The sequence below is a fragment of the Leopardus geoffroyi genome, chromosome C1 (genome assembly GCF_018350155.1).
Source record: "Leopardus geoffroyi isolate Oge1 chromosome C1, O.geoffroyi_Oge1_pat1.0, whole genome shotgun sequence".
NCBI classification, from domain to species: domain Eukaryota; kingdom Metazoa; phylum Chordata; class Mammalia; order Carnivora; family Felidae; genus Leopardus; species Leopardus geoffroyi.
The window spans coordinates 41034992-41046912 of record NC_059328.1 but is presented as its reverse complement, the minus strand read 5'-3'; the positions used below and the strand labels follow the sequence as shown (position 1 = coordinate 41046912).

The window sequence follows — 11921 nt, the reverse complement described above, 5'->3', positions numbered from 1 at the left end:
CATAGAAACAGATACAACACATGGTGTACGTGGAAGAGAGAGTTATTGACACATCTCAGAGCTCAGCTTGAGGAGCAGGGCTCCAGAGGGACTTCCTCAGGAACAGGCACCATATCCCTTCTCCAGCCCCCAGCATAAACACACAGCCACCTGCAGAGACCAGCAAAATGCCAACATTCACTACCTAACTTGCTTACAACAAACTCTCACCTGCCCCTCCATGCTATGGTGGACTGCCCTTCCCAGTCACATTTGTTTCAGGTGCTACAAGTCACCTCCCCCAGAAGATTTGAAGAAACCTTGCTAAGGCTGTGGTTCCCAGGTCGGTGGGCCCTGTGGAAGACTAAGGAACACCTTTGTAAAATTGTGTGCCCTGCCCACACTGTCCTGATCCCATGGGCTGCAGAAAGTCTCATTTCAAAAGCAGACCTGAGTGCACCGTGTTAAAATGACACACTCCTCCCCAGCTGGGCACCAAACACTTCCCACAACCGGCAAAGAGAGCCTCTGCAGATGAATGGCCTGAAGGAAAAAGTGGCCAAGACTCAACAGCAGGGCACATGGAACACACATAGAAAACACCCTGAAGAGCCAGGTTATGGTGAACAGGGAACACTGCACTGCAGGGTGCTACAGGACCTCTTCTTCATAAGACCATTACTTTCAACAGCAGGAGATGCACCTGACTTTCCTAACACACAGAAACAGACACAAGAGTTAGACAAAATGAGACAGAGGAATATGTCCCAAGTAAATGCATTTTTTTTTTTTTTTTTTAGATTTCACATATAAATACTACCACATAGTATTTGTCTTTCTCTGTTTGGCTTATCTCACTTAGCATAATGTCTTTCAGGTTCATCCATGTTGTCACAAATGGCAGGGTTTCTTTTTTGTGGCTGAATGACATTCCATTGTGTGTGTGTGTGCGTGCGTGCATTATTTTCTTTATCCACTCATTCATTGATGGATATTTAGGTTGTTCCCATATCTTAGCTATTGTAAATAATGCTGCAAGGAACACAGGGGTATCGATACCTCTTCAAGATACTGAAGATACTGCTTCCTTCAGATATATATCCAGAAGTAGAATTGCTGGACAGTATGGTAGTTCTGTTCATCTTTTAAGGAAACTCCATAATATTTTCCATGATGGCTGTAATAATTTACATTCCCATCAACACCTTCACTGTTTTACTGCAGAGTTATATTATCTCCCTAACTCTGTCATAATCTAGTCTAAATGGGCCTTAATCTTCATTCAACACAAATGGACAGCACAGGACATTTATGATATCATGCTGACTGACAAGGTGAGCAAGAATTAGTAACTACGCTAGATAATTGGGTAAAATATATGCATGCCTGAGGGTGGAGATAAATTCCACAAAATTCCAGGGCCTGTTGCCTCAGTGAAATTACTAAGCATCCAGTGGTCTGGAGCATGTCCAGATATCCCTTCCAAGGTGAAAGACTAGTTGCTGCATCTGATACCTGCAACCCCTAAGAAAGAGGCACAATGCATAGTGGTCTCCTTTGAATATTGGAGGTAACATATACTCCATTTGGATGTGCTACTCTGACCTACTTATTGAGTAATATGAAAGAGGTTCTAGTTTGGAGCGTGGAAGAATAGAAATCTCTGCGACAGATCCAGGCGGCTAAGTTAGTTGTTATGCCACTTGGGGTTTATGGCCCAGTAGATTCATGCTATGTGAAGTGTTTGTAGCAAATAGAGACACTCTATGGAGACTTTAGCAGGCAACTCTAGGTTAATGAGAGTCTGTAGGATTCTAAAGAAAGCTATGTTATCACCTGCCAATAATTATTCTTTTGGAAGTATCCTCTGGCTTACTATTAGATGTAGGGACTTAACCTGTGACCATGGGCACCAATTTACCTTTGAGTTGATCTGTTCACCATGAACTAGTGTTTTATGATTTGCTAAGACATAAAGTTAGGCATGTAGATCTGCACTCAATTACAAATGGCATTAGGACGTATAAAACTGGGTGTGAGCGGATTCTGAAGGCACAAAGAAATTGCATGAGGAGATGGTTAAGATGCCCATGGCTCTTATACCGGCTACCTGGTCTTCTCTCTCTCACCACATAACCTATTGTATCAAGTAGAGTTCCTTATCATCAGTTCACTGAGGAAGAAGATACTTGATCCTGATTTATCAAACAGTTCTGCATGATATGCTAGCATCATCTCAAAGTTCACAGCTGGAATACCAGAGTACCACTTATGTATGGCCTTGGTGAAAATTTCAGCAGGCATAACTGAGCAGTGACCTAGTTGTATAGCCTCTAAAGATAAATTTTCAGAGTTATATATTTGTACTGATTTACTGGAAGTGGGTACTTAATGGTTTGGCTGAATGGTTGGGGACTTGTAAAGAGTACAATTGGAAAATTAGTGATAAGGAGTCTAAGAAAAATAGATGTCAGTAAGTTTCTCTGAATGGACACAGAATAGGAATATAAATGAGTCTCAAGTAATTGCTCCCCAAAGAGCAATATCAGAAGAAATGTTAATAATTAAGTGGACAAAATGATCCATTTCATGGATGTCAGCCTCTTTTAAAAGCCACCCTTGCTATTGCTATGAATAATAAACTGCCCTTTGTCACTGACCCATGAGACATGAAATTATTGAAGGCTAACTTGTCAGAGGGCATGAATGGTGAAATCTCAGATCTTCACAATTCTTGAAAATATTATTTTAGACCATTGTAATTTCATATGTACTGTTCATTAGTCTTTTCAAAGAGAAAAATGTATATACCTATGATATAGAATAACATTTTAATCAACATGTAAATGTGTTAGGTTTTGAGAAACAAAATTCAATCTATTCTATCATAATATAACAATTGCTGTATATGCATACATATAGTTATTTTTCACTTATAATGACAGGAATTTGGTTAGGATGCTTTGGTCATAGTAACAGAAACAAAGCTCTTTCTGCTTTATGCAAAAACAATAATTTATTATAAAATTACAAGGTACTTTGCCAAAGCCCAGAACAATAGTTAAAAACAGGACACTAATAAATGTCAGATCTTGCTAGCTTAAGAAAACAGGTTAATTTATTATTAGGATAACGTGTGCCATACCAAGCCAAGGGCAGGCTTCATGAAGGGCTGGAACAAGGAAATGGAGGACTGTTAGAAAGCCAGGAATTACATTCTCCTGACCTCTCATGTCTGCTTTTCACTTTGCAAGTGCTTCACTGCTCTCTCACAGCAGATTTACTGTTTTTTTCTTCCCAAACCACAAGGAAGGACATGGCAGCCCACAGCTCCCCAGTTTGTTTCCTCTATTCCAAAGACTAATGAGATCAAAGCTAGAATCTCTTATCTCCAACCCCAAATTCGTAGGAAAGTTATAGCATCTCACCAAAATTAGAGATGACTTTTCTGGGATAGGCAGTAAGATATAAGTTGGTAGGACACCAAGGGACAGAGAACAATTTATATATATGCTATTCCTTACAGACATTGAACTGAAATAGCTTATTTAGATGCAGGGGTAGATATTAGATAGATGTTCTCACAACCGATAACTTGTAGAAATGACAAGGTGCTTTAGAAGACAGAGGTGTTTTAATCCTTTTTACTATTTCCCCTGGGACAGAAAGGGGTAATGGGACAGCCTGGGTAATGCTACTATCTTAACTGAGACAAGTTTATTTTCATTTATTGTAATAGGTATGATTTATCTCTTGGGAAGATATGCACAAGTGTCGGTATGAGTAAATTAAGCATAAAAGCTAATATTATATTTAGCAATTTTTCCCCAAAGAAAGAAAAAGGGGACTAAGTACATGGACAGTATTTAGGATAAAGAGGAAAAAAAAAGATTAATTACAGAGTGGGTGTCAGAAATCCCTCAGGACCAAACACAGAACTCTGACCAAGGGTCTCTGATTAGAGAGGAACTCTGATTCATCTAGCTTGAATCAGAGGCTTAAGAACATAGATGCCCACATTTTCATCACAGTGAGGTAAGGATTAGGAAACCATTCTGAGAAGCAGACATAGGAGAGGGCAAAGAAAAATTATATTCTGGATTCTTCACAGTGTTCCAGGCTCCCCTAGAAGAGCAACAGATATTGAGTATATTGTTTACCAAAATCGTGACAAAATAAAAGTTGAATTGTAGGTGACTGATGCATTTAAAATTCAGAAAAGCTGAAGAAAGTATTCTGCCCAGCCTACCCACATTGAAATAAAATTAAAAATGTCAAAAGTATAAGGGAATGTTGTGAATGTTTTATTCAAAACTCTATTTGTGCTGAAGATTTCTTATTTTCCTGCATGTCGAAATATATTTGTATTATTTGTTATATCTTTTGATGAGATACAAGGAGTTAAGCTTAATGTTCAAGATGTCACTCTAATTCTTCCTGTAATTATTTCTAGAAATAAGAATCAGCAAGGGAAGTAGGACCACTATATGGCAAGGAATAAGAAAAGTAATATTAGTATGGACATTTTAAGAGACTCAGAAGCTGGTAATTTGGTTTTAACTTTCCATGATTTCAGTGTACACAAAGTTTCAAAAGAAAAAAGTCATTCAATATTATGTTGAAATTTTTGTATTTCAACTTCTGCATTTCTTCGTGAAAATATTTCCTTAATGCTGTCATCTTTCTGATCATCATAAAGTGTCATATTCAGTACATTTTCAGTACATTCTTCTAATGAAATTGTTGACAGGTATGAAAATACTTTTTCCATTAGAGGTTCTCTGAGGAAAGGCATTGGAGAGCTCTTTTTTGCTAGAGTATCGTCAGAAAACCAGTCATCAGCTGCATCTATACTTTGGCTGTAATGAGAATCAGATTGTAGTGTCGATAAGCTTAAAGTAACACTGCTGGGATGTGTTGTCGAGCTAGTCTCTGAAGGGTCACAAATGACCTTTTTTGTTGCAAGGCAGAATTCATCTTTAGAGTGATCTCTATTTGCTGTAAAAGAAAATTAGACTTACTATTAATATTACATAATTCATGAGCCAAATCTTACTTATAAAGACAATGTTTCTTTTTAAAATTCAGACTCTTTTAAGGGTTATAATGGACAGTAGGATGAAATAGTGAAATTCTAAGTTGCTATCACCATCTGTACAATGTTGAATATGTTATTAGGAATTAACAATTTCATGATAATCAAGAATAGAAAAGGCTATTCTAGATAAAATCAACCTGTTTTCACAGGAGAAGATTCTAAACAGGCTAGAAAGCTCAGTTCTGGAATGTCCCTTAAATCAGAAAATGTAGATAGTTTCTTCAGTATTTTTGGCTAAGGAAGGCCTGATTTTTTAAAATAAATTTTAAAAATGCATGCTTCTGGGGGTGCCTGGGTGGTTCAGTTGGTTAAGCGCCTGACTTTGGCTCAGGTCATGATCTCATGGTCTGTGAGTTCATGCCCGACATCCAGCTCTGCCTGACAGCTCAGAGTCTGGAGCCTGCTTCTTCAGATTCTGTGTCTCCCTCTCTCTCTCCCCCTCCCCCGCTCATGCTCTGCCTCTCCCAAAAATAAATAAACATTAAAAAATAAAACAGTAAAAAAACATGCTTCTGTAAGATTACAAAATGTTTGGTCCACAGTGGGAAGGGCCTATGGGCTGGTTTTACACCAATTAAAGTAACATCTAACATTCCTAGAGTGCCTTACAATGTGCAAAGCAATTTGATATACTTACATATCTCATTTATCAATAATTTTTCAAGGTAGTTACTATTAGCACCACTTCACAAAGGAAAAGACATGTTTAGAGACTGAAGACTCACCACAAATCTAGACTTCATCTGGACTTCTAGTACTCTCAGACTAATGCTTCCCCCATTACATTATTTATGCTGCACAGTTGGTATTTTAAATTTAAGTTTTAGAAAATATCATATGATATAATATCCTAAGCATATGTTATAATATTTTTACATATTGGCTTTAATATTAATGTACAACATTAATTATTTATTTTTTAATTTTTAAAATGTTTATTTATTTTTGAGAGAGACAGTGTGTGAGCGGGGGTGAGGCAGAGAGAGAGAGGGACACAGAATCTGAGGCAGTCTCCAGGCTCTGAGCTGCCTGCACAGAGCCTGGTGCAGGGCTGGAACTCACAAGCCATGAGATCATGACCTGAGCAGAAGTCGGGCGCTTAACTGACTGAGCCACCCAGGCACCCCTATAACATTAATTTTTAAAGCTGTTTTAGATACTTTATTACATTTTGTATATCCAACTTTTCTTTTATTTTCCTTTTTTTTTTTTTTAAAGTAGGCTTCATGCTCAGTGTGGAGCCCAAGGCAGGGCTTGAACTCACCACCCTGAGATCAAGACTTGAGCTGAAACCAAGAGTTGGACACTTAACTGACTGATCCACCCAGGCGCCCTTATTTCCAACATTTCTTAAATTACATAGGAGGATAACATTTTGAGGTACTAGGGACTATGCAATACGCATAATCTAAAGGATTATAAAACACTCATGTCTTTTGATCCTCCAGGATTATTATATGACACTAGCTATGATACCTTTAGATATAAATAAGGAACAAAAATTTAAATTACACATTTTAATTTAAGATATGACATTGCAAGTTTCATTTTCTAAGAAATATATGCCTGCTCACATACTAATCCATTAACATTTCCCTTGAATTTCCATGGTTTTAAAAACAATATTTAGGTATCATTTAGGTCAGCTTCTTGATTCTTTAAGATGTGAATTGTTATAAGTTGGTTATGATTTCTTTTAATAAATTGTTGAGAAAAATTACCTTTTATACATGCTGTTTCCTTTTTTCTTTGTTCCTCCTGCAAAAAAAAAAGTTATTTGTATTTAAAAAACTGAATGGTTTCTATGTGATTTTTAAAATATATTTAACATATATTTATATAAGAATAATATATTTTAACTTCATAATTAACATACTATGGAATGTTCTTTTTCTATGATATGAATTTATTTCATCAAAAATATGTTGTCAGAAAAGAAAAAGTGTTGGGGTATCATCTGGAAAGAATATGAATTGGTTCAAGAAGGCAGTCTCAGGATAGGAAATGAAAGGGTGAAATAGAGTTCATCAGAATTATTTCTCTCCCTCCTCACTAACTCAGAGTCACTTGGTTAGAACTAGAGAGGGATAAAAAAGTAATTAGAATTCCTAGACTTACTCATTTCACTAACCAACAACAACAAAAAAATGAATTTTATAAAAATGTGTCTATTGTTTTGAAGCAAATAAAACAGTTACTCAAACAATACATTCCAGATGTGTTCTGCGAAGTGTCATGGGATAGTAGTCGTTGAACTCCAGGGCATCAGAATCACTTGTTGTGCTTATTAAAATGCTAATACTTGGGCATAATATCAGACCCTACTAAAACATTCTCTGGGAGGTGTTTGGGAGTATGCATTCTAACACGTTCTGCAAGTGGTTCTGATTCAGGTTTTCCTTAGACCACAAGACAAATAATCGGCTAGTACATAGGGTGTTTGGAATTGGCTGGAGAGATAATAACACTGTTTCTTGTGTTTTGGGGGAACTGTGTTAGTACTCTGTTCTGATCTGCATTGTCCTGTCCCCCAAAATGGTTTGCTTAGGATACACTGTGCATATATATACGATATGTGTGTGTGTATGTGTGTGTGTATATATATAAGTCTTATACATATATATAGGATAACATTAAGCCCTTTTTTCACAATCACTTTTACGTATTTGTCACTTTTACCTTTTATTAAGATAAATGCCAGTATAGGCTCCTGATTTACCTTGCCGGATTTAAGACCAATTCAATTTGTGACTCCTGTATAAATTATATTAGAATGCTGCCTCTCAGAGTTTTATGTGCCTATGTCTTACCTGGGAGTTTGTTCAAATGCAGATTATGATCCAGTAGGTCTGGGGGCAGGAGGGGGGTGGTCTGAGATTCTGCAATTCTAATAGACATTCCCAGGTAATGACAATATTTCTGGTCTAGGGATCACAGAATAAGGCCCTAGAATGATTGAAATTCCACCCAAACTAAGGGAATAACAAAATGAATATTCTTACATATTGCTGACTATAATTAGGTAGAATTTTTATGGAGGGCAATATAACAAATCTACTTTTAGAAATGTATTTTTTCCAAGTTAATAATTTTGGATTTGTGTAAATATACAGTTAGCAGAATGTTCTTTACAATACTGTTAAGCATTTTTAAAACTCTAAAATTCTAAAAGTAAAGAAATACTTAAATGTATTATGATAACCAGACAGAGAGCCAGTAAAAAAAAGAGAACTACAGGCCAATATCCCTGATGAATATGGATGCAAAAATTCTCAACAAGATACTAGCAAATCGAATTCAACAGCACATAAAAAGAATTATTCACCATGATCAAGTGGGATTCATTCCTGGGCTGCAGGGCTGGTTCAACATTCACAAATCAATCAATGTGATACGTCATATTAATAAAAGAAAAGATAAGAACCATATGATCCTATCAATTGATGCAGAAAAAGCATTTGACAAAATTCAGCATCCTTTCTTTCTTTTTTTTTTTTTTTTTTAATTTTTTTTTTTCAACGTTTATTTATTTTGGGGACAGAGAGAGACAGAGCATGAACGGGGGAGGGGCAGAGAGAGAGGGAGACACAGAATCAGAAACAGGCTCCAGGCTCTGAGCCATCAGCCCAGAGCCCGACACGGGGCTCGAACTCACAGACCGCGAGATCGTGACCTGGCTGAAGTCGGACGCTTAACCAACTGCGCCACCCAGGCGCCCCTCAGCATCCTTTCTTAATAAAAACCCTCGAGAAAGTCGGGGTAGAAGGAACATACTTAAACATCATAAAAGCCATTTATGAAAAGCCCTCAGCTAACATCATCCTCAATGGGGAAAAACTGACAGCTTTCCCCCTGAGATCAGGAACACGACAGGGATGTCCACTCTCACTGCTGTTGTTTAACATAGTGTTGGAAGTTCTAGCATCTGCAATCAGACAACAAAAGGAAATCAAAGGCATCAAAATTGGCAAAGATGAAGTCAAGCTTTCACTTTTTGCAAATGACATGATATTACACATGGAAAATCTGATAGACTCCACGAAAAATCTGCTAGAACTGATACATAAATTTAGCAGAGTTGCAGGATACAAAATCAATGTACAGAAATCAGTTGCATTCTTATACACTAATAGTGAAGCAACAGAAAGACAAATAAAGAAACTGATCCCATTCACAATGGCACCAAGAAGCATAAAATACCTAGGAATATATCTAACCAAAGATGTACAAGATCTGTATGCTGAAAACTATAGAAAACTTATGAAGGAAATTGAAGAAGATATAAAGGAATGGAAAAACATTCCGTGCTCATGGGTTGGAAGAATAAATATCATTAAAATGTCAATACTACCCAAAGCTATCTACACATTCAATGCAATCCCAATCAAAATTGCACCAGCATTCTTCTCAAATCTAGAACAAGCAATCCTAAAATTCATATGGAACCACAAAAGGCCCCGAATAGCCAAAGTAGTTTTGAAGAAGAAGACCAAAGCAGGAGGCATCACAATCCCAGACTTTAGCCTCTACTACAAAGCTGTAATCATCAAGACAGCATGGTATTGGCACAAAAACAGACACATAGACCAATGGAAGAGAATAGAAACCCCAGAACTAGACCCACAAACATATGGCCAACTAATCTTTGACAAAGCAGGAAAGAATATCCAATGGAAAAAAGACAGTCTCTTTAACAAATGGTGCTGGGAGAACTGGACAGCAACATGCAGAAGAATGAAACTAGACCACTTTCTTACACCATTCACAAAAATAAACTCAAAATGGATAAAGGACTTGAATGTGAGACAGGAAACCATCAAAACCCTAGAGGAGAAAGCAGGAAAAGACCTCTCTGACCTCAGCCGCAGCAATTTCTTACTTGACACATCCCCAAAGGCAAGGGAATTAAAAGCAAAAATGAACTATTGGGACCTCGTGAAGATAAAAAGCTTCTGCACAGCAAAGGAAACAACCAACAAAACTAAAAGGCAACCAATGGAATGGGAAAAGATATTTGCAAATGACATTATCAGACAAAGGGCTAGTATCCAAAATCTATAAAGAGCTCACCAAACTCCACACCCGAAAAACAAATAATCCAGTGAAGAAATGGGCAGAAAACATGAATAGACACTTTTCTAAAGAAGACATCCAGATGGCCAACAGGCACATGAAAAGATGCTCAACGTCGCTCCTCATCAGGGAAATACAAATCAAAACCACACTCAGATGTCACCTCACGCCAGTCAGAGTGGCCAAAATGAACAAATCAGGAGACTATAGATGCTGGCGAGGATGTGGAGAAACGGGAACCCTCTTGCACTGTTGGTGGGAATGCAAACTGGTGCAGCCATTCTGGAAAACAGTGTGGAGGTTCCTCAAAAAATTAAAAATAGACCTACCCTATGACCCAGCAGTAGCACTGCTAGGAGTTTACCCGAGGGATACAGGAGTGCTGATGCATAGGGGCACTTGTACCCCAATGTTTATAGCAGCACTCTCAACAATAGCCAAATTGTGGAAAAAGCCTAAATGTCCATCAACTGATGAATGGATAAAGAAATTGTGGTTTATATACACAATGGAGTACTACGTGGCAATGAGAAAGAATGAAATATGGCCCTTTGTAGCAACGTGGATGGAACTGGAGAGTGTGATGCTAAGTGAAATAAGCTATACAGAGAAAGACAGACACCATATGTTTTCACTCTTATGTGGATCCTGAGAAACTTAACAGAAACCCATGGGGGAGGGAAAGGAAAAAAAAAAGAAAAAAAAAGATGTTAGAGTGGGAGAGAGCCAAAGCATAAAAGACTCTTAAAAACTGAGAACAAACTGAGGGTTTATGGAGGGTGGGAGGGAGGGTAGGGTAGGTGATGGGCATTGAAGAGGGCATCTTTTGGGATGAACACTGGGTGTTGTATGGAAACTAATTTGACAATAAATTTCATATAATAAAAAATAAAAATTAAATTAAATTAAAATAAATGTATTATGATACGTAAATATTAATACAATGGATATTCTTCCAACTATTAAAAATGATGCTATAGTATCAGAAGTAAGGAATCAAAAAATGATGAGGACATATCAAAAAAGACAGAGAAACAAACTTGAAGGGGTTCCCACTGGCCAAATTTTGAAAAATCTGACAATCAAAATAATTATAATAATGGGTTATCATCTGCTGAATAACACAGAAACCCATTAGTCTATACAGATAATAAATAAATACATAAAGTAATAAAGACGGGGACCTTTTTTCTTACAGTAGAAAGCCACATGACAAATATAGATGGAAGTGGTAGAATTAGAAAAACATCATTTTGCTACAGTTTTGTAAAGATTGGCTCAGGCAAGAATAATTTATATAGCTAGTAAGTAGAGTTTGATGAAGGATATTTACATGATCACAAAATGTCATCACACAAATTATTTAATTGCTAGGGCAAAAACTGGAATAATACAGTAGGTGAAGAACAGACACCATCCTGATTGTGTGATCAACTAAAATCATTAGTGAAAAGTAGACAAATATTGTATGTCTTCAGAGCTGATAATATGAATCTGATCATAAGGAAAGTCAAACTGAATCTATGATCTATAAAATAACTGTCTTGTATTCTTCAAAATGTCAGTATCAGGAAAGACAATGAAAGGGCATTCTAAAATATATTGAACTGAATAATGATGAAAAGAAAACATAAAAATTTGTGGGATGCAGCAAAAGGAGTGCTTAGAGGAAAATATAAACATTAAATGTTTATATTATAAAGGGAGGGAAGTCTAAGAATAATAAAATTGAAACTTCCTAGCAAGACTGATTTAGAAAAGAGAAATATAA

The 11921-nt window shown here is 36.8% G+C and overlaps 1 protein-coding gene across 1 annotated transcript in view; it reads right to left on the bottom strand.

Annotated features, from left to right (window-relative positions):
* Positions 1–4266: 4266 nt before the first annotated feature.
* CC1H1orf185 (chromosome C1 C1orf185 homolog) overlaps positions 4267–11921 on the bottom strand; it is a 34926-nt gene continuing 27271 nt past the window's right edge. The window contains exons 4-5 of the mRNA XM_045477322.1: positions 6799–6835; positions 4267–4977 (exon numbers count right to left, since the gene is read on the bottom strand). Of these exons, the coding sequence (XP_045333278.1) occupies positions 4583–4977; positions 6799–6835 (432 nt within the window). The 3' untranslated portion in view covers positions 4267–4582. The remainder of the gene's footprint in view (positions 4978–6798; positions 6836–11921) is intronic.